Source organism: Choloepus didactylus, chromosome 16, assembly GCF_015220235.1.
Source record: "Choloepus didactylus isolate mChoDid1 chromosome 16, mChoDid1.pri, whole genome shotgun sequence".
In the NCBI taxonomy this organism is placed as follows: domain Eukaryota; kingdom Metazoa; phylum Chordata; class Mammalia; order Pilosa; family Megalonychidae; genus Choloepus; species Choloepus didactylus.
In genome coordinates, this window is record NC_051322.1 from 68231813 (window position 1) to 68254354 (window position 22542).

Genomic DNA, 22542 nt, shown 5'->3' on the forward strand with positions numbered 1-22542 from the left:
GACTTAACTACTTGCACAGTTTTAACCAAAAATAACCTTCTTTCAGTTAGAAATTTGAAAGAAAAAGGATATCTTTATATATCTCCTGGAAGAATACTGAAAAAGAGGTAATATAATTAAGATTGAGATTAATGTTACATTTTTCGGTATTAAATATTTAGGCAGGAAAGCAATGAACACTCGATGATTTTTACTGGGTTTTCCAGAAAAATTGTGGATTCGCTTCTTCAGCCCTCATCCCATGTTTGTAGGATATTAACTAAAGGAAAACAGTTTTGAAGAAGCTGAATGAAATACTTAAGCTATAAAGTCACCCAGTATGCCCTCACCTCATTTCCACGAGCGTTCTTTCCTTCTTGACCTTTTGTAAGAGCATCCTCCATCGTTAAGCTCCCCATGTTTACTGCACCCAATTGTAATTCTTACTGTCATTTTCTCTTCCTTCCAGAGCTTCTTTGAAGGGCAGTCTGCACCATGGGACTCGGCTAAGAAGGATGAGAACAGAATGAAGAACAGATACGGGAATATCATCGCGTGTAAGTGTCAGCAGTGCGATCGTGTTGTTGTATGACTTTCCGTTTGCAGTCAGAATTTACCATTTACCATGCAATCACTGCCTTCCTCCTGCTAAAAAAAGCTGGTGTTATGCTCAGACTAAAGAAACAGAAAGCTATCTAAACACACTCCACTACATTCACTGCATCCTTGCTTTAGGGCTAGTTTTACTTTCAGATGTAAGGATTGGGTGACACAGGTAATGTTAAAATGCAGAGAAGATACATGCATCTTACACGTAAACATGAGAGTCATAATGTTTCCCAGCTGCTCCATGAAAACGGATAGAAATTAGAATGCTCTGCCTGCGTAATGCAAGGAGCTCGCCGTCGCCGCAGACATTCACTCATTAATCCTCCAGACAGTGGGTGAGGTGGGTCAGTAACGGCCCCGTTTTGAGGACAGGGAACTGAAACTCGGAAGTTAAATGACGGTCCCCATATCACAACACTCATTAGCAAAAGAGCTGGAATTATATCTCGGCAAGTCCCAGTTCCCGTGAAAATGAATGTTACCAATCCATAATGCCCAAGATGGTTTTTAAATCTGGGCAAACTCATTAATGTGCCATAATGATGCTGAGATGCCTGGGAGATGGATGAGCCTGGTTCTCCCCGGCTCAAGCCATCCATCCCCTGCAATAAACCGCTGTTAAGTCACACGTGACTATGCCATGAGAGTACCAGGCACGCTCTAGCAGCCTACGGAATGAATACCATCCGTAATGGTATGTCAGTTAAAAAGCAAAACAAAGCATGAGGCTAGACCTAGAAAACACCTGGCCCGTCGTGCCCGATGACTTATGAGAGAACAAACTCGGAAGGGTTGGCTCTTCCACGGGAACAGTAGATGAGGTTTATTGATTGTGAACTTGCAGTTAAATTTTATTTCCCTGACTTAACATTTCTTAGGACGATGGTACAGATTCTATAGCAGCGCAGCTCAGTAGAATTTTCTGTGACTATAGAAATGTCCTAAGTCTTTGCTATCCAGGACCAGACACGTGTGGCTGCCAAGCACTTGAAGTGTGGCTTGAGTGGATGAGGAACTGAGTTCTTAATTTTATTTAATCCTAGTCATTATACGTTTACATACTGAATGAAACTAGTGGCTATTCCATTAGACAGTGCAGTTCTACAATGTGTTTTATTTTAAAAAAAGGTGGTGGGACTGGGTGGCCGATCTGGGACCTTAACATATAATATGGAAACTCCCAGCTGAGGTACCTAATAAAGCCAAAGCTGTGGATTTGCAGATTACAGATGCCAGCTTCAGCTTTTGTGCTTGCTGTATTTATCTAGTTCTCCATTCGATAATGTCGGTTGAAGTCATCAACACTTACTGAGCACGAAAGTGATCGAGGCTGTGCCTGCGGAGGACAGAGCCAAGCCAGCAGATAAATAGATGGCTATGGCTCTTTCCCATGAGAAGGCACAGGCCAGGCTGGAGAGGCTCAGAGAAGGGGAAAATTATTTCTGCCCAGACAGTGGTCACGGGAAGAATTAGCTGGCCTAGACAGACCCTTCCAAATCCTTCCTCCTCCCTGGGAGCCCCATGGAGCTCTGCACTGAAAAAGGAAATCCAGATTTCTCCTGATGGCTCGCAGGCTCCTTTTCAGGAGGCCTTCAGCTCTGGAACATACTCCAAGGGGGCTCACGGGGGCTAAATGGGGGGAGTTCACAGTAGTTCTCACACAAGTGTGAAGGGGTTGTCCCTGGGCCTTTGTCCTGAAGCTGTCCTGATGTCACGCTGGCCTTAGCCTGGGTGAAACAAAGGCACCAGGCCATGGAGTTGGACTTTGGTTGTGCTGAGACCCAGCTTCCGTCCAATGTAACCGCATCCGCTCCTTCCCCAGCCATGCACGGTTGAATACCTTCATTTGGTAGACAGCTGAGAAATATTTTTTAAATGATTAACGAAAAAGATTCTAAAAGCCAGCATTTACTGAGCACTCACTATGGGCTAGACCCATTCTCAACACTGTACATGGATGACTTCATAGACCACTTGTAACACCACCAAGGCATAGTGGCGTGATTATACACTGGTGAGGAAATTGAGGCACAGAGAGGGTAAAAAGCTTACAAGGTAAGTAAGGTGTGGAAGTGGGATTCCAGCCCAGAGCAGCTTCTGGAACCGCTGCCCAGCAGTTGCCTGGATGGCCTCACCTGCTGGCTACTTGGCCTGTGGCTTTCACCACTGGCACCTGAAGTCTGCAGGCCAGTGTCAGAGACGGGGCAGATGAACGAGTTCAGGTCCCTCTTCCCCATTCTGCTTCTCCCCAAACCACCCCAAGTACACCAAGAAAGGAATGGTAGTGTCAAGGTAAGTCCTCTAGCCCCTAGGCTGGCCCCTGACTAAATAGTTAATACAGAGAGATTCTGGACCTGCCACTGTCAAGGACCTTCTGCAGAAGTTCTCTTTTTTTCCATGGAAGACATCTAATTTATTTAAGTGGTGACCTATTATCAATTATGGTTACCCAGCACAGACTGGGCTCTCAGGGGAAGGGGTGGTCAGAGGACTTTTTAATAATGTGATGGATGTGGAGAAGGGCAGTGGCCAGCAGAGCCTCTGGAGTCTGAGGGAGTGGCCAGGGTGGGCAGGATGGAGGCCGGGAGAGCATGCCTAGCACTTTGGGATGGGGAGTGGGGCAAGAAGCAGAACAAAAGATAAACGTGGCCTAACCTATCTCCCACCCTTTTTGTAATCAAAACCCATAATGCGTTTTCATGAGGATATGTGGAAACCACAAATTCTATACCAATATAAAATAGTTTGATGTTACTAAGTGCTGTCCTCTTTCAGTTGAGGTGTAGAGAGATGAGATGACGTGATGTCCCTGTGATCACATAAGTAGGTTATTGACTTTTCTAATGTGAAAAAAAAAATGATTCTCTGGTTCAATTATTTACAAAATTTGGGTTTGATAGATTGAGGTAGAGGCATAGCTAACTCCAAGCAAACACAAGGATGACCCCATATTGATTGCTTCCTTTTCATCGAAAGGTGGCTGGTTCGCCATGGCATTCCAAGTGGATTCTCTCCTTTACACTTATTCAGCCTCACAGTGCTATTGCCCACCTTGCCTCCTCTTGACCCCTCTGGCTATTTGCTGAACAACTGGTTTCCACAGAAAAGTTGGGTGCCATTCCTCTACCTTATTTCTTCTCGCAGCTGGACAGAGGATATATGGTTATATAGACCCATAAGCTATCGATCACCCACGTCATGCTAGGCTCTGTTATAGGAAGATGATTAAACATAAATGGACGCTGCCCTCCCAACTGTCACAGTAGTGCAGGGTTCTGCGAACTTCTTCTGTAAAGGTCTAGATGGTAAATATTTTAGGCTTTACAGGCCAGCCAGGCTGGGCTCAAGGTCTCGGCTCTACCATTGTAGCACAGAAGCAACCAGAGATATACGGAAATGGATGGAACTGACTCTGTTCCAATAAAACTTTATTTTTTGAAATTGGATGATGGGGCCAGATCAGCCCACAGGCTGTAGCATGCTGACTCCTGGTTTAATGGAGAACAGCTCCTATGAAGAGAACTTTCCATTTCTATTACTCGGGACCATCACCAGGGTCATCTTGAGCCCCCAAAGCCCTGTAGTTAGAACCAATTATTCCATCAACCAATATGCACGTCCCAAATGCTGTGTGTCTAACACAATCTTGGAAGAGACAGCAGAGGTTTAAGTCTGCCTCCCACCCCCATAAATTTACAATCTATGAGCAAGACCAGACTGGGACACACCTGAATTCTCAAGTCCACAGATGTCGGAAAACATGCTTGGTAGAGAAATTCTTGTGAAAGTGTAGGAGGGGGCAAAGGAGAGAGGGGTAGGCCAATCAGGAAAGACTTTTTGGGCAAAATAAAGCATAGGGTTTGGAGTTAGAAGATGCAGTTTGGAGTCTTTGCCCCATCACCGCTAGCTGTGTGACCCTGAGTAAGTCATGGGCCTTGGCGATGTCACCATTTCCTGAGACCACCATCTTTTTGGAAGTCAAATGAAATGGTACTTTTAAACAGCATTGATTGCTGTTGCCTGAAAAGAATCACTTCGTTTCTTCTTCATTACTCCCATGTTCATTACTCTTCTTTAGATTAACTGGGAGGGGGTTGCAGGCGCCATCTTGGCCTCCCTAATTGTTGGCACCATATAGACAGTAACCAGTGACCCTGAGCTTCATTTCTAGGTGTCACCTTTAGCCTTGATCTCTGGGGCTGCATTTTCTTAGTCTTCACCTACCCTCCATCCATCCACTCAAGGCACCCTTTCCCTGTTTCTTTATTAGGTTATATTGTTTCTGTATCTTTCCAGGGACAGTGTCAAAAGGAACTTCTCTGCCCAGAACTCACCCACTCTCCTAATTCTCCTCCTCACCTTCTGTGACACCCCAAGCCTTTCCCTGTACATCTCTGTTATCTATTTCCCTAGTTTTCCATTGTTCTTAAAAATCCCTCTAGAAATTCCTGTAGCTATTTATATAATTCTATATAAGACTCGCTGCTGGCATAGTCTCTGATCCAAAGCTCTCCAACCACCTGCCAAGCAATTAATGCTTGCAAAATGGGGGATCCCAATCCCCAGATGAGATTACTATGAATCCACCCCAGCTAAAGAGGGTGAGTTTGAGTCCATCTGTGGGGAGATGCCACACCACTGCAGTTGGCACTAAAACCAGAGCTGCCCTAGGCACCAGTCCATGCCCAGAGCACTGCTTCCTGAGGGTGCACCCGCTTCCTGCATGAACTCCCCAGCTGATTCCGAGGAAGCCCCACAGTCCTGAATGGCCCCCTGAGGATCAGCATCTGGGAACTGCTTCATCTGAGACTGTTCGGGAGTCTTTGGTTAGGGTGATGAAAATTAACTCAGGTATTGTTGGAATCATGGATGAATTTGGACAAGACAAAAGAGAAAAAAATACTTAGCTAAATCATGCTAACGGATGAACCCACATTGGTTGTTTGCTTATAGGCATAGAGAATAGTATCACCATCTACCCCCACACTGCAGAACAAAAATTGTGTAATTGTAGAAAGGTCAATTTCGCTTACTGAGATGTCTTTCTCGTAGAGCCCAGTCCTCCACAATAACCAATAACGCCACTAACTAGGGTGAGGGATTGGGGATGTTAATCAACATATCTTAGGGATTCTGTTAGTGCTTTTCAAAGAGCATGGGAAGTGCTTGTAATGAGCACATTCACTGTTGTACAACAGGGCTTGCATATAAAATGGTTTTAATGCCGCTTTAAAACTGTTTATTGGCTTTAGCGCTTGAGTAAGTTAAATTTGTCCCTTATTTACACAATAAATTTGCTGAGCTAGCCCTTCTCAAATATAAACTTCAACCCCCTCCACCATTACCACCACCATGCAGGCAAATTTCGCCTTCCAAAAACCCTCCACAGTTCCTCGTTATAATTAACTCTGGGCTCAAGGCAGACACCAAATCTCCCAGCTAAAGAGGCAGCCCCAGTGGAGCTGACCTGGTGGGCTGGCAATTGAGGATAAAGAGCCAGAATCTGTAGATAAAGGGTCCAGCCCCCAATCCCGACCCCCCACCTTTTTCCATCATTTGACAAATAAGTCTTGATCTGTTATGTGCCATGCACCATGCCAAATTGAAGTAATTCTTTCAACAGATGTTTCTTGAGTGCCTGTTATAGGCCCAGCGCTTTGCTAGGTGCCAGGGTTAGAGCAGGGAACAAAACTGACAAGATTCTTTGCTTCATATTCTTGTGGGGGAGAAAGAAAAAATCGTGAGTAAATTGAGTAAGTTAGGGAGCGATTCATGTAGCAGAGGAAACAAAGCAGGGAAGGGAGACAGTGACAGTGGGTTGGAAGGCTGCTCTGAGAGGCTGAGGTTCAAGGCCAGACTTGAAGTGGGTGAGGGATGGAGACGGGTCCAGATAGAGGCAGGGGGCTGCAGGGTGCCTGCCTCGGGGGATCCAAGGAATAGCAGGGAGGCCGGGGCCACTGGAGCAGGGAAGCAAGGGGAGAGTTGGGACCTGGGGAGACACTGGGGGACAGCACCTTCATGAAGCTTATGTAGCAGAGATATCGGATGACACACATCAATGAAATAAAAACTGTGGCCCACAGAGCAGAAGTAGCTGGCACTGTGAGAACTCGTAATACGGGAGTGCCCTTTTCAGGAGGTTTGGGAAGGCATCCCTGGGGATGTGAAATGGAAGACACCGGAATAATCGGGAAAGAGCAGGAGGGCAATGCAGGCAGGATACACTGGAACCTACCCTGCCTCGAGAAGGTTTGAGGAACTGAAGGAAGGCTGTGGCTAAAGCTGACGGGAGGGAGAGGAGGCTGTTAGCCTAGAGAAGGGGGCCATGGGGACCAGACTTACAGGGCCTTTTAGGGCCAAGGAAGGGTATTAGTCTTTATTATAAAAGCAAGAGAAGCATCATTAAAGCATAGGGCTTCTGCATTTGGAAAATTTAATCTGGCTGCAGAGTAGAAAATGGATTGGAAGGGGATACTAGTTAAGAGAGTCAGTCCATGTGAGAAATATAATAATGTGAACCAGCAGAAGAAAAGTAGATGGATCCAAGAGAAGTGATTGATCAAACGGAAGATGGATAGAATGTGGGGATGGGGAAGACCAAGGAGTCAGAGATGACTGCTGTATTTCAGACTTGCAGGAAGATGGATGGATGGATGGATGGATGGATGGATGGACAGTAGGAAGGATAGAAAGATGGAAGGATGGGCCATTTATCAAATGGCTAACTCTGGAAGGGAACCAGATTGGAGAGGAGCTACCCAGAAGGATTTGGAGAGGAGCTGGCTGGTGAGCAGGTAGTTGGCAATAGCAGGAAAAGATTATGAGTTTGGTTCCGGGACATAATGAGATGCCTTTGAACTATTCAAGTGAGGTGTCAGGGAGGCAATTTTATAGGCTAATCTGGAACCTAAAAGAGGAATGTGAGAGTGCAGATAAATTCGTGTGTCATGGGCATATCACTGGTGACTGAAGCCATTGGTGTGATGAGATTATCTGTGAGAAGACCAGAGAAGGCATGGAAAACCCAGGAGCAAGCCTAGAGAGGCTCTGCTAGTGGGAAATGCACCTGCAAATGGTACAAGATCAAACTGCTCATCCAGTACTAAGGAGCCTTGCACCATGGAGAAAAGAGGGCGACAATGGTGTCCTGTTGAAAGATCCAGTACAAGGAAGACTGATGTAACAACATGGTAATGAATGAAACTAACAAGAGCTGCTATGAATGGAGTGGGTGGGGGGAGTAAGGGTGAAAACATGAGAGTAGAGACAACTTTAAGTTTGATTTTAGTCTTGACTGGAGTTACCCATGCTCTCCTACCCCATTTTCCTGGTTAATTGTGAGGGAACTGAAAGGAGAGTGAAAACTTTGCCCTGACCCAGTCATAGCCCAGTCTTGATGGTCAATGACGAAGGCTTCACTTTTCCAGGATTTTGATTTACAGTATGTGCTTTTCTCTGCTCATTGAGGAGCTCCAACAGTGTCAGTTTCTGAGACATCTACTGTCATTATCAGGCTTAGGTGGAACAGGCCAGGGCAGTGGGGAGGGAGGGAATGGGAGTTTAGTTCAGTGAGAATAGACTTGTAGGGAGAGGTCAAGGGGTTAAAATTCAGTTGGACAAGAGTAAGGAAGAAACAGATTGACACAATACGTTTATGAAGGTAAGGGGTGAAATCCAGAATAATCAGGAAAAGTAAAGAGTCAGCGGTCCCTGCCAGGATTCTGAAGAATAAAGAACAAGCATCTCTGACAAAGGATCTAGGTAAAAAAGAGTCAGAAACAAGGCAAGACTAAGTTAACTACACATGAAACCAACCACAATAAAGCTTTGGAGTGGAGCCACTGACCATTAAACCTAGGGGTTGCTTGTCTGCTTCTTAATCATAAACTGAATGGCTCAGCCAGAGGCCCCAGATGGAAACGAGCAGGGACACTGGGCACAAAAAGAGGCCACACAGGGTTGGGAAGCCAAGCACTCCTTCCTGGTTGGGTCCACTGGTTCTGCATCTTGTACTTTGAAACAAGTAGCAGCACAATGCTGTAACAATCCTTGGCAAGAAGGTAACTACAGGAGGATGAGAGCCACAAGTTGTAATAATCAGTCATAATTAAAATTAATTTTGAGTCTTCTCTTGGGGGGCAAATTGTTACTTAGATCATTGTGGGTTCAGTTACCTTAGATGTGTCATGAGTATTTAGCAGAGAGAGAGAATTGGTTAGAGGTGAAAGATTATCAATTACATATGCCTTTTCTGCTGTTGTAGGAATATCTAATCGCACACGAGTAAAAATTGCAAGGCTATTACCAATATCCATTATGTTTAATATGAAAGTGTTAAAATAAGCTACTTGGAGGTATTCTGTGCATAATGTTTCCTGGTGGAGAGGGCATAAGTAGCATGTTGTAGGAACTTGAAGTAGAGCATAGAGACGTGCTTTACACTCTCTCATTAGCCTACCTCTAGCACGTACACGGAGAAAAGTGCTTGTCAATTGAAATCTTTCAGGGGTAAACAGTGTTTTGTTACAGCTCAGGCTTTATGTGCCTATTTCTCATGCAAAAAATATCATTTTTGCCCTATTTCATGTAGCAAAACTTTTCTGAAGGAAATCAGGAATATCAACCAATCTTTCATGCAAATTGAGTTTCCCAAAGTGGCAGTTTGTTTCATTTCCTGATGGGGTAACATTGAGTTGAGATTATAATATAAACATTAGTTGGATTTCTCTCATATTCCAGTCATCTATATCTAAATAAGTGGTGTTTTTTTTCCCAATTATAAAAGCAAGTCATACACATTAAAGAAAAGTTTTAAAAAGAAAGAAAACTTGGAAAAATTGCCCAGAACCTCACCTCCAAATTCAAACCCTGCTAATATTTTTTTCTTTTTCCTTCCAATCTTTTTCTTCTGTGCCAAAGGCTTGTTGACCTTATTTTTTAATGAAAGTAGACTTATTGCTTTCTTTCTGATTACAAATACAGTATTAACCATCTATGCAACTGAAATAATACACAAACTGAGAAATAAAAATAAAAATCACTCCAAATTTTACCACCCAGCATAAACCACACCCTTCTAGTTATCCCAGCAGGCAGACTTACACAATATGCAAATGTATCATGCAATTTTATGTAAATGGATTCTTACTAGACTTGCTGCTTTGTAACCTGCCCTTTTTCATTCTGCAGTATGTCACAGTCTTGACCTTATGGCTGCCAAGCTCACTAGTTGCTCTATTGTTAACACCAAATCCCACTGCATTTTTCATACTTTTATACCTATGTAGTTAAGCTCTCCAAACCTCCTCCTCCTTTCAACCCACGTGGCTAGCCCCTGGCACTCAGAACAGGCCCTCTTCCAAGCTGGCTGGACTTCAGAGCAAACTGGCAGAACAGGGGCTCAGTCAGTGGATAGCTGGCATGATTTTGGGTCTTTAGCCTGAGTGACTCCCATTTTTGTCACATGCAAGAAATGTCCTGTGGGCATTTTCTAAATAGTACTTTGATACTATTTAGCCCAAGAGTTTTCCTTAAAAATGGTCGGTGTATATTAAGTCTTCTTAATTGTCATCTGATTCAAGGTGAATGAGCTCTCAAGAAAATATGGTGTTTAGCCTCCATAGACTGATTTATTTGTCCTCCACTGTCTATATTTATTATTTGCATGGCCAACAGAAAGCTTGATTTAAGAGGGCACCCAAGCTTCTGCAGTTTCTATCCCTGAGTCATTCTCAGCTGTCCAAGCAGCGTTTTAGTGTAGGCTCTGTGGCTGGACGGGCAGATCATTTTACTTCTGTCACCTTTACTTTCACTGACTCGATGGAGTGAAACTTTCCTCTTTGTTTTATCCCTGTTTAGGAAAGCCCAGAGGGGTTACTTGGTGAGCGCTGGCCCATTACCGTCACAATTAATAAGGTCGTCGTCAGCTAGCCCTCTTTGGGAAAAACACCTGTTCCTATGTTCTCCTCTACAGTTGGACTCCTAGATTTGTAACCCATAGTAACTGCTAAAAAAAATACAGAGAGCCCTAGCAATTGATTGATTGATCAACCAATAAATAGATAGCTATCCTTGTCTTAAGATAAATTTACTTGTCAATATTCCCAACATATTTTATCTCTGAAAGAAGTACTCTGTACTGAGTACACATTACTAATATGGCAGTTGTCTGCTGATACCAAGTGTGAGCATCGCTGCCGCCACTGACAGTTCATCGGAGAAAGGGATCCAGCCCATCGCAGGAGACTCTGCCCAGCAAAGGAACCCCAAAGAGCTCTAAGACAACATTTGTGAAGGGCCCTTCCTGTGTGTGAAAGTACCGTTTCCCAAGATGTCCAGGATGACAGTACAAAAGGATGACAGTTCATGATGTATACAGGGTGGTACCATGCAAGAGAGGAATAGAGAAATTGGACTCCTTGTTTTGAAATTTTAAATTATGATATAGAATATATGTTCAGAAAAGTGCATAAAGCACCCATACACAGTTTAATAGATTATTGTAAAGCAGATACCAATAAAGCCACCAACTAACTCTAAAACTAGACAGTTGCAAGCACCCCAGAAAGCCCCACCATACCTCTTCTTGAGCACACCTTGTTCCTCCTTCCATCGAGACAGCGTCTACCAGGCCTCTTGGAATAATCATTTTTGTGCATGCCTTTACTGTTCTATATATCCCCTAGCAGCCCAGTCCGATAGAAACAACACACGAGCTCCAAGTGCAAGCCACACATGTAATTTTACATTGTCTGATAAACATATTCAATAACAGAAAAAGAAATGAGAGCTTAATTTTAATAATTTATTTAGCCCAGTATGTCCTAAATATTAACGTTTTAAACATCTAATCAATATGAAATAATCATTAATGAGATATTTTACACTTTTTGTCATACTTAGTCTTCTAGAATTGTGTGTGTACGTTACATTGATAGCACATCCCACTTAGGACTAACCACGTTTCTTGTGCTCAGTACCCATGCATGCTAGCAGCTACTATATTGGACAGAGGAGATATATATATATATATATATATATATATATATATATATATATATATATATATATAGTTACCTTTTGCCTGTTGCTGAACTTTCTATGACTGAAGTGATTTAACTTGCATCTATTATACAATATAGTTGCTCATAGCTCCATGTAGCTATTTAAATTTAAATTAATTACAATTAAATAAATTCTAAAATGCAGTTCTTTAGTCACACTAGCCAATTATATGCTCAATAACTGTAAGTGGCTAGAGGCTCCTGCATTGGAGACTGCAGAGATGGGACATTTCCATCAGTGCAGAACATTCTGTTGGACAACACTGGCATATATTCTTCTGTGTACTTCTTCTTTTTGTTCAAAGTTATGTTTACATTATTCATTTAGGTCGTTGTGTGTAGCTGTAGCTTGTTCATTTTCATTACTACATGGTATTCTACTTTATTAATATAACACAATTTATAGCTCCCTTCAATGGTTGACATTTGGACTGTTGGCAGTTTTGTCAATTGTAAACAATACTGCTGTGCAGTCCTGTTTAAATATCAAGATGCACCAAGCACCCATTTCCCTACAGCTGCATCATCCAGCCTGGAAATCTTCAGCCTTACTAGGTAATGGCAAATCGCTTGCCCAAGTGATTGCACTCGGGCAATTTTCACTTTCACCAGCTGCATAGGAGAATTCGTGTTGCTCCCCATCCTTGCCCACACTTAGAATTATCAGACTTCTGAATGTTTGTCTTTCTCGTGGATATTTGGTGTTATCTCATTGTGAGTTGGACTCATTTCACTTTTTCTTAAATATAACAAATATGTTTTAATTATAGTCTACAGAAGCATTCATTCAGTGGGTAACGCTGTATGTAAGATACAGCTCCTATCCTTAAGTAGCTTTTATCTATAAGAAAAATGAGATGCACCTAGGTAACGGCAGATAAAGGCAGCAAGAAGTAAGAACAAAGAACTGTTGAAACTTAAGGAAGGAAAACTCATACCCCACCACCAACTTTGTAACTCTACTTAGGTCACAAACACCTCAAGCTAAAAATGTCCAACACACTCCCCTCATGGTCCACCACCTCCCCAAGCTGCTGCTTCTATTTTCCCCACTTCAGTGAATGGCACCATCCTCTATTCTGCTTCTCCTGCCAGAACCCTAAAAGTCATCCACGACACCTCCTTCTCATCCATGTCAAATGGAGTTATCGTTCTGGTGAGTCCTACCTCCTAAATATCCTTTAGGTGGGTCCACCAAGCTATACCAGCTCTCTTCAAGGCCGCAGCAGTAGTGTTCCAACTGACCACTCACTCCACTCCAGATCCCTTCCTGTCCACCCTCACCAACAACTGGAGGAACCTTTGAAGGAGGCTTGTCCCTCCCCTGTTTAAAGTGCTTCTGGGACATCCCATTGTGCTTAGGATAAGGACCCTTCATGATCCGGTCCTTCCTCTGTGGTCCCATTTCCCTTCTCCTCAACAACTCTCTGCATGCCCCCGATCCTGGCCTCCTTTCAGTTTCTGAATGTACTAGATCCTTCCAACCTTGTGGCCTGTTCCCAGAAGTAGAGGGTAGGGACTCTCTCCTCTTCACCCACCCCTCCTGACTTTCTGACTCCGTGGTCTCCATCTAAATGTCTCTTTATTAGGGAGACCTTCACTGACCCTCAGACTAGGTCAGGTCCCAGACCATGTAATCCTAGCTCTCAATACCTTTCTAACTTAGCACTTAACCAAAATTGCGTTTAAATCATTATTTATGAAATTACATATTTAATGTCTTTTCTATTGCCAAGTCCCATGAACTCAAGGACCTTATACCTAACTTTTGCACCACTATATCTCCCCAACACTCAGCAAAGTGCTTGGCACATAAGAGGGACTCAAAAAAAAATAGGTAAATAAATAAATGATTGAATGAATGAGAAGACAAGCTTGAGGAGGGACCATTTGAGTTGGACCTTGAAAAGCAGGTGAAATTTGGACAGTTAGGGAAGGGCAGGAATAGGTAGTATGAGAGATTTCTAGAAGGTGAAACAGCTCACTATTAGGACATTCAACAAGCTAGTATTGAAACAAAACTTGTAAGAAATATATGGAAACAGTCCGGACATCTTGGATGACCTTGGACCCGCTGTCCCTTCATTAGCGTGATGACGAGTTAAATACTTTTGCCCTCTTGCTGTGTGAGAGACAGGGCATTGCATATGGCAGTGCAGACTCTGCTGTGCACGGCGCCCTCTGCAGGTGTGCTGTGCCTTGGTGAACAGTGTGCCCAGAGAGACGAAAATTTATACAAGTGTGGACTTTGACTACAGGAGGTTATAATCTAGTCACATCAACTATAAAAAGAGAAAAAAGATACTACCATGCATATAAAAACAAATGAAAACAGTCTCAGTGTACTTTGGAAATCACAGTCTACATATGTCTTATGAGTTTTCTCTATTATGACCAGAGTAAGAGCAGTTAAATCTGGAGACATAACAGCAAAGTTAAATTTTATTTTTGTTGGTAGCCAACTTAACTGCAAGAGATGTTGGGAAACTCTTTATTTCAAAGGCTCTGTTTATGGGAAATGAGAGTGCAGTCCTGACAGAGATTGACGCTCTAAAGGGAACGTTACGGAACAGTTTGAGAAACTTAAGTGGGGTATATCACAGGGAATGCGTGGCACTCCTTCTGAATTTCTAAGAGAAATCAAGTGGAAGAGAGGGACTCGGACAAGGATGTATAATGTATCCTTAAGCCAACCCTGCTTCTAAAGATTGGGAAGGTTCTTAAGGTAGAGCCTGCCTTTTAAAAAGCTGTCCAGGAAAAGTCCAAGTGCCAACAGGAAGGCAAACCTCTTCTCCCTTTGGGAGCAGCAGATTAGGAGTCTGATGCGTGTGGAAGGCTGGGGTTCCACTCCACTGTACCATCCCTCGCTCGGTGGAACCAGATCGTCCTGCTCCATGAGCTTGCCATGTGTATGCACTGGCTCCCCCAAATGATCCAAGCACCAGAGCAACCCACACATACCTGGGACCCCGACAGCTACTACATGCGCAAACATGTACAAGGAGCCACTGGCTTTAAGCAAAATGTGTTCTAGGGAACTAGTTCTTAAAGCAGATCATCACGGGGAAATGTCTGAATGCATGTGGGTCCATTTCTGGGGTTCTATCATCTGTTTGGAGATCAACTATAAAAAAAAAAAAAAGTGTGGGTGACTAGTACACAGCACATGGCAATATTAATAACTAGCATTAATCTTGCTTGTGAGGCCCCAGGCTGTTTTCTAGTCTCTTTGTGTGTATGATTTTAATGTTTGCCATAATCCCATGAGGTAGGCACTGTTTATCTCCATTTTCCAGATAAGGAAACCAAAGCCCAGAGAGTTTGAATAACTTGCTCCAAAACGCACAAGGCAGAGCAGGGGTGTCAGCCTCCACAGCCTGACACACACAACCACTGCACCAGATTCTCACTTGTCTCCATGTTCTAAGTAGACTTGTCAAGCCCCAACTAACTGTAAGGCATTATACGAAATAATACAACTATCCACTGTGAAATGCAGTGAAAAACCCCACTAGAGGGAAAGGTTAGAAAACCGACCCAGATTTCCTGTGGAAAACAAACATTTATCCAACAAGCTTAGGAACAACATGAAATTTTGATTTTCAAACATTAGCATTTACAGTCAAGAACAGTTCTTGTCTGTTTCACAGACAAAGCCAATACTTTGTCCACTGATCAGGGTTCAGATGCAGAATTTTTCACAACAGCCAAAAGGTGGAAGCAACCCAAGTGTGCCTCAACAAGGGAGGAGATAAACAACTGTGGTATATCCATGCAATGGAATATTATTCAACTGCAAAAAGAAATGAAGTTCTGAGGCATGCTACAACCTGAATGAACCTTGAAGACATCAGGTTAAGTGATATAAACCAAGCACAAAAAGACAAATATTGTATGACTTCATTTGTGTGAAATACATAAAACAAACAAATTTCATAGAAACAAACAGTAGTCACCAGAGGTCGGAGGTAAGGGAGGGGAAGAGGGAGTTGTTGCTTAATGGGTGCAAAATTTCTGTTTGAGGTGATGAAACACTTGGAGTAATAGATTTTGGTGATGGTAGCACAATATTGTGAATGTAAATATTACCACTAAATTGTACATTTGTAAGCGGTTAAAATGGGAAAATTTGAGTTGTGTATATGTTACTACAGTAAAAATCTTTAAAAAAAAAAAGAATGTAGTAACTGCAGGACTCTCTGCTTTTCCCTCAAACTGTGGCCTTAATTTTTCACCCACTCACTTAAATGAAATGTTGAGTAAAGTTAGGATCAGAAAAGAGTGGTAGTAGTTTAGAAGCAGGATCTCCTGCTACGTCAGGATCAGGGGATGTGAAGTTCTGCTACCTCCCAACATCAAAACCTTAAGTGATTCCCTTTCAGAGGAGCTGTGCTTTTCTCTGCTCAAAATATTGACTTTTGGAATAAGCTTTAACTTGCAGGAAGGGTCCTTCTGCTGCAAAGAACATTAATTTAGAAAAAAAAATCATTTTTAAAAGAACATATTTTTTTTTCAAAAAACAAAAGGCTCTCTTTTCATTCATTCAAAAAGTGTTTTGGGGGAAAGTTGGTATGTTCCAGGCAAAACACTTTCTTTATCTTTAAACCAACCTGGATGTGGTTAATCTCTATGTTATGTGTTCACGTTTTCAAATTGTTTCCTTGTCCTTCTCTGTTGCAGATGATCATTCCCGGGTGAGGCTGCAGACAATAGAAGGAGACACTGACTCAGACTATATCAATGGAAATTATATAGATGTATGTATTTGATACTGTCAGTAACTCCCCTGTTCTCACACATACCAGATCACATGTCTGCTGTTTGATTGATGGACACACATTGGGCCCAAACCAGGAACAAACACACAGAATCAAACATGCAGATGTGGCCTCTCCTTTTCTCGAGCCAGCCTATTTGTTTGTGAATTTCTCTGTAACATTCTGAGGCTTCTTTGCCTTCCTATGCATACATGGACTAAGAAAATGTTATTTCCGTTTTTTTTCGACAACTTGGATTATGACACTTAAAAAAGAAGTTTGCATATTAATGATAAAATTCTATAGTTCCTAATACAGTGATTTGCAATCTCTTGTCATCGCTGCACTTTTAAGTTGCCTTCAAAATAGTCTGCAGCTGTTAACCAGGACTTCCAATGCAGGCAAGGCATTTCATTAAATATGTAGGCTGTTTAATTATTGAAGATTGGGGCTTTGTTCATTCTGCATCATGTTAACTTAATGTTTCAGGAGACAGCATGTTTTCAGTTGAAAGAATGAATGAAATAAGTAGACTGAAAATCAAGGGAAATCTTCTGCTACCTCCGAGGGCCAAATTTGCATTAGACAGATTTCAGTCCCTTTGCAGTTAATCAGAAATACTCTGTATTTGCCATCATACGTTTTCTTGATCCATCAGTACTTTCATGCACAGGTTTTATCCATATATATAGATTATTTTCTTTTCTTAGTTGAATGTTATTTGTCTTCTATTAAAGGTAGCTAATGTAACAGTATCTAGGAAAGAGCTATCGAAAAAGAACTATCAGAATGTTGTTTTTCATGCCAATTGGAAAGAAAGGTTTGACATTTTTAGTTACAGATTGGGGGATGGGGACAGGGAGCTAATACATATCTCATTCATCACACAAAGCCCCTGAAATCATTTTGATGAGAGCCAAAATCAAACCCAGCAGAGGTTCGATATTTTTTATTAAAGCATTTTCTTCCTAAGGTACATTATACTTATTCCTTCATTCAGCAAATATTTGCTGACTGTCTTATTGGAGTACTCAGATTTCGAAGCCCATTACCATCTCTCAAGGCTTCACAATTTAGAAAATGAAATAAGAAACAATGTCTGCTTCCACTCCCCTATGTCCTGGTCAACTTGAACACACCCTGTTTGGGGAGGTTGACACTGCAGCCCGAGCTCCTACGACACTTGTGAGGTCCTTGAGAACAGGGACAATCTCCTACCCATTTTTGTATCCCCTGCACTTGGCATATGCTGAAATAGGAAGCACTTAATTGGTGAAGTTTACTGACTGATGGAGTAGCAGTATTATATTAGACATTGTAGAGGAGGTGAATTGAACTAAACTTTAAAGAACTTTAAAGAGCAGAGATACAGAGGAGAGAAGACACTCCACCTTGAGGAAACCATGTGAAAAAAAGATGTTGAAGTAGGAAAATACCAGAATAATGAGTTTTAATTTTATTGTAACAGAAAGGAGTTAATAGTCAGGGCTCCTTGTTTCATTCATTTAGTCAATGAAATCTTATTGAGAAACCTATTATATGCTAGTTACTACTGTTTTGATGCTGGAGTTTTAATTGTGAACAAATCAAGCCTAAAAAAAAAAAAATCTCTCTGCTTATGGAGCTAAAGATGTTCTAATTTGGAAAAACAGATAATAAATAAATAAGTCATTCTGCATAGTATAAAATTAGTATGTTTGTCCTATGAAGAAAAATAAAATCATACAGGAGTGTAAAGGGTGCCAGGTTTGGTGGGGGATTGCAATTTTGGACCTAAGAAGGTAATATGTGAGCAAAGACTATATACCTGAGGGAAGAGCATAAAAGACTAAGGAACAGCCTTGGTGTGGAGCACATCTGGCAAATGTGAGGAAAGGCCAGCAGGTGAGTGTTGGTGCCCTGGTGCAAAGGGGGAGCTGCAGTGGACTTGGAGGTGATGGGGTCAGAGAGGTTCTGGGGCCAGGTAATGGGAACAGTTACCTGTGAGTGAGATGGGAGGTCAGAGGGATTTCAAGCAGAGGAGTGGCATGATCTGGCTGTTGGAGGAGAGGCCACTGTAGGTGGGCGAGAGTAGCTGAAGGAGATTTGTTAGATGGCTATGGAAGCAAGCATAGAGATGGTGGTGGCTTGGCCCAAGGAGGTAGCAGTGGAGGTGGTGAGAGATGGTAGGATTCTGGGTAGATCTTGAAGACAGAGCCAATGGACTTTGCACATACTGGATCTGGGGTGCAGGAGCAAGAGAGGAGTTGAGGATGCATTCAAGAGGTAGAGTTGCTGTGGTTGAGAAGGAGACTGTGCGGGTAACAGATTTGGGTGGGAGCAGGGCAGGGATGGGAGTGCAGTTTCGGACATGCAAAGTTGTAAATATATATTAGACATCCCTTTGGAGGTGTTGAGTAGGCTACTGATATCATATCTACATTCCAGGGCAAAGATCTGAGCTGGAAATTAAATTACAGGCTTCATCAGCTACAGATGCTATTTGAAGCCCTAAGATTAGATGGGATCACCAAGAGAGTGACTGTAGATGGAGAAATTAGTCCAAGAACTGAGCATTCACACATTGAGGTGCAGGGGAAAGGCACCTGGAGGAACCAACAAGGAAACCGAGAAGGAGTGGCCAGGGATTGAGAAGGGAAGCAACCAGCAAGTGTCATGTCCTGGAAGCCAAGGGAAGAAAGTATTTCAAGGGGATTAACTGTATTTGTGCTGCTGTTGGGTTAGGTAGATGAGAACCCAGAAATAACCATGATATTCAGCAACATAGAGGTCTTCCATGGACTATTAGGACAAATTCAGTTTATCAAAGAATTTCGTCCTCTCTGTTAGCATCTTTCTAGGCACAGAAGGACATACAGAGCAAGTAAGCCAGCCAAAGTTCCTCCCCTTTGGGGACTTAGCAGCTAGCAAGAAATGTGTGCTGCTCTAAATAATTCTAATTAGTACTGCTCAAGATTCTGTTATTTCAGATGTATTTCAGATCAGCTGTATGAAAGGTTGTGTTGGTTTTGTTGTTCATTTGTGTTGACTTGTTTTTTTTTGAGCAAAAACTCTAGCCTTCACACATCTAAGTTGTTTGAGAAACCTGGATTTCCTCTCCAAGATTCTTTATTCCATTTTCCAGCTAACTTTGGGCACAGTAATTTGGGTAATCTCAGGGCACAGAAGTGGAGACACTAAAGTCTGTGATGATATTCTATGTTGCCTTATGTAATTTTCTCTGAGTTGGTTTTATCTTCCTCAGATACTTCTCTACAGTGTTCTTTGTTCCTTTCTTTCTTTCTCAGTTTTCATCTCTGCCCCTCTGTATAGGGTCATGATAAAAGGAAGAGGTGTAGCAGAACTTCTGCTTCTTTAAATTCCTGGTCCTTGCTCCTGCATCATGTCGTGGCATGATCAGCATTTAAGAATTTTTTTTTAGTAAGACTATTGATATAACTGTCTATACCGATATGACAGAGTATGTGTTAAACCCTTGGCACATTGCCAATAACATCCCAAACACAAATGAAATTCTGTTGCATATTCTCAGGTTGTTTGCCCTCATCAGAGTCATAGCCATGTAAGTTCAGAGAATCCATAAGTTGTTTAGTGTTTATTGCTCATCCATCATCTCATAGGATGATTAAATTACTCGTCCCTCCTGTGAAAGCATGAGAACCATTATACTTGATGCACCTTCGCTTATTAAGAGAAACTCCACGGTAAGGTACTGGGCTTGCTTATTTAACTTCAAGTGGTGCTGCTGTTGGTATTTGTACATACAATCATTTCAGCCAACTGAGTTTGTGACTCCTGTGCTGCTAATCGATTTTGTTTGTCAAATATTCTTTCTCATTTATTTGTAGGGCTATCATCGACCCAATCATTATATTGCTACCCAAGGTAAGTTTATTTCAGCTTTGATATCTTTCTTTGGTTGTTTGCCTGTTTGCTATCATTTCACACCTGCTTTACCCTCCCCCAGAAAAATATTGCGCATGCCTATAGCGCCATTTATTGCGGTTCTAGTCATCAACACATGTTCTTGTTTTCCCGTCAGAAATGCCAGTGATGTAATCATTTAGTTAGAACTTCATGTTGAGATCATTAGAAGAAATGGTTCTTCAGGTCATTATTGAATTCAATCTGCCTACCTTACAAATACATTTGACATTTGCAAAAACAGATACAGATATTCATTCCAAAAACATGCACTGAATATTCTCTAGGCAAAGAACTTTTTTAGTTGCTGATGGGGATGGGAGCTGAATCTTGCAAGCCTCCCACCTCTCCCTCCCACAACACTGGTTGTGATTTAGTGGGGAAGATGAGAGGAACACGTGGGGTGCAACACCAGTTAAAAACTTGTATGAGAAGTACACATGAAGCTTTCAGGAAATCTGGAGGCGAAAGAGGTTGCTTTCAGGTGCAGTGATCCAAAAACAGCTACGTGGCAGAGCTGGAAATTGGGAGGAGGACTTTTAAATGGTAGAACATCATGAGCAAAGATCCATAAGCTGGAAGTTAGTGCACGTAGTAGTGGAAAGCAGTTGGTGGATCACTTTGGCTAAAGGAAACCAAGGGAAGCTAGAGAAAAACATTGAGGAAGCTCTAGGTATTGGTTTTTGTATTAGCTTTCCCAAGACCATGAAGCCAATCATCTGGGGAGATGTGAGGATTTAGGGAGTGGACATTATAAGGGATGAGTTAGTGAATCACTTAAAGATGAATGAATGGGGCATTAAGAAGCAGAGATGATCCAGTTAAGGTTGAAGAGCATAATTCTCTGTTTTACTACTGTTTTCATTTTCCCGGCAATGTATTATATCCCCAAAACAGGAGCAGGGAAAGCAAAAGGATGTGATCTGCCAATGTTTAAGCAATGACAGAGGGGTGCACAGCAGAAAATCAAAGAGCAATAGCTGGGAATCAAGAGTGCCAAGACAATAATGGCTGGAAAGACTGCAAGTGGAGGTAGGGAGGGCAGAGGTATCCAATGGACAGTGAGCAGAGGACAGTAGCTGAAACACTGAGGCCCAGTGAAGCTAATGAGTTACCTGATAGAAGAGGCCATTGTAACCAACGAGCAGAATGTCAACACTTAAAGCAGCACTGTGCAGGATAACTTTTTACGATGATGGAGATCTTCTGTACCTGTAATGTCCAATATGGCAGCCACTAGCCACACGTGGCCACTGACCACATGAAATGTGGCCACTGTGACTGAGGAATGGAATTTTAAATGTTAGTTTAGATCTGGCTAGTCCTTACTGTATTGGACAGCAGAACTCCAGAGTGGAGAAGCTATAGCTGTGACTAGGATGGAGGAGTCACGGGGCCTTATCTTGCCTAATGCTCACACTCACCTGGAGAACTTGGGTGGCACTACATGTGGGATCAGTGTCTCACGTGGCCACTAATGGACTCTGCCCCCTGGGTCTAGGTTTGAACCATGATGATGACTACCCTCTGTGAGATGAAGTTGGTAATGGCTCCTGGCAAGGTAGCTTTGCTAGTCAGATGCAATGTTTTATGTCGGGTGCCCAGTGTGAACCTGGCACAGAGAGGGCGCTTACATATGGGCTGCAAAGGTCTTCCGAAAACATGGACTGGGGACAGACAAAGACAGGAACCCAGAGCCTCTGGCCCTTCATCCCTTGCACCTTCCCCTGTACCCTGCTGTTTCCAAACTGAATTCATCGGTGACATTAAAACAACCCATTAATAGCTCTCAGAAATTCATATGAATGGCTTTCAGAATGTCCTAAAGAAAGGGTCATAGCTGATCTGATTTAATAAATTGGACAATAATTTGAAATTAGCAGTTTATAAAAATGGATATTAAAAGTGGATTTTGAAATATGAGAACTATTTCTGAGCTTCTTATGTATCCGATAACTTCATTAGCCAACCATGTTTTCACAGAAAACAGAAACAGAAAGTTAACTTACTTGAATTTTCTTGACTGAGGACCTCTAGATTCATGTGACAAAACAGCCAGCTAAAATAGAGACTGAAATGCCCCAAGTCCCCCATGGGGCGCTCACCTGGCTTTGCTGTGCTCATTCTCTCTGCTTCTCTTCCTCTGAGGGAGATTATTTTTGAAGAAAAATCCCATTAAGAGAAGTCACTTTCTGGCTCCTGTGGAATTA

At 42.4% G+C, this 22542-nt stretch overlaps 1 protein-coding gene across 5 annotated transcripts in view; it reads left to right on the forward strand.

The window, feature by feature from the left end:
- The window catches only part of PTPRM (protein tyrosine phosphatase receptor type M), a 792402-nt gene that overhangs the window by 687076 nt on the left and 82784 nt on the right, over positions 1 to 22542 (forward strand). For all 5 annotated transcript variants that reach the window (XM_037806216.1, XM_037806217.1, XM_037806218.1 and 2 more), the window contains 3 exons: positions 449 to 536; positions 16332 to 16408; positions 20257 to 20293. In XM_037806216.1, coding sequence (XP_037662144.1) covers positions 449 to 536; positions 16332 to 16408; positions 20257 to 20293 — 202 coding nt within the window. The remainder of the gene's footprint in view (positions 1 to 448; positions 537 to 16331; positions 16409 to 20256; positions 20294 to 22542) is intronic.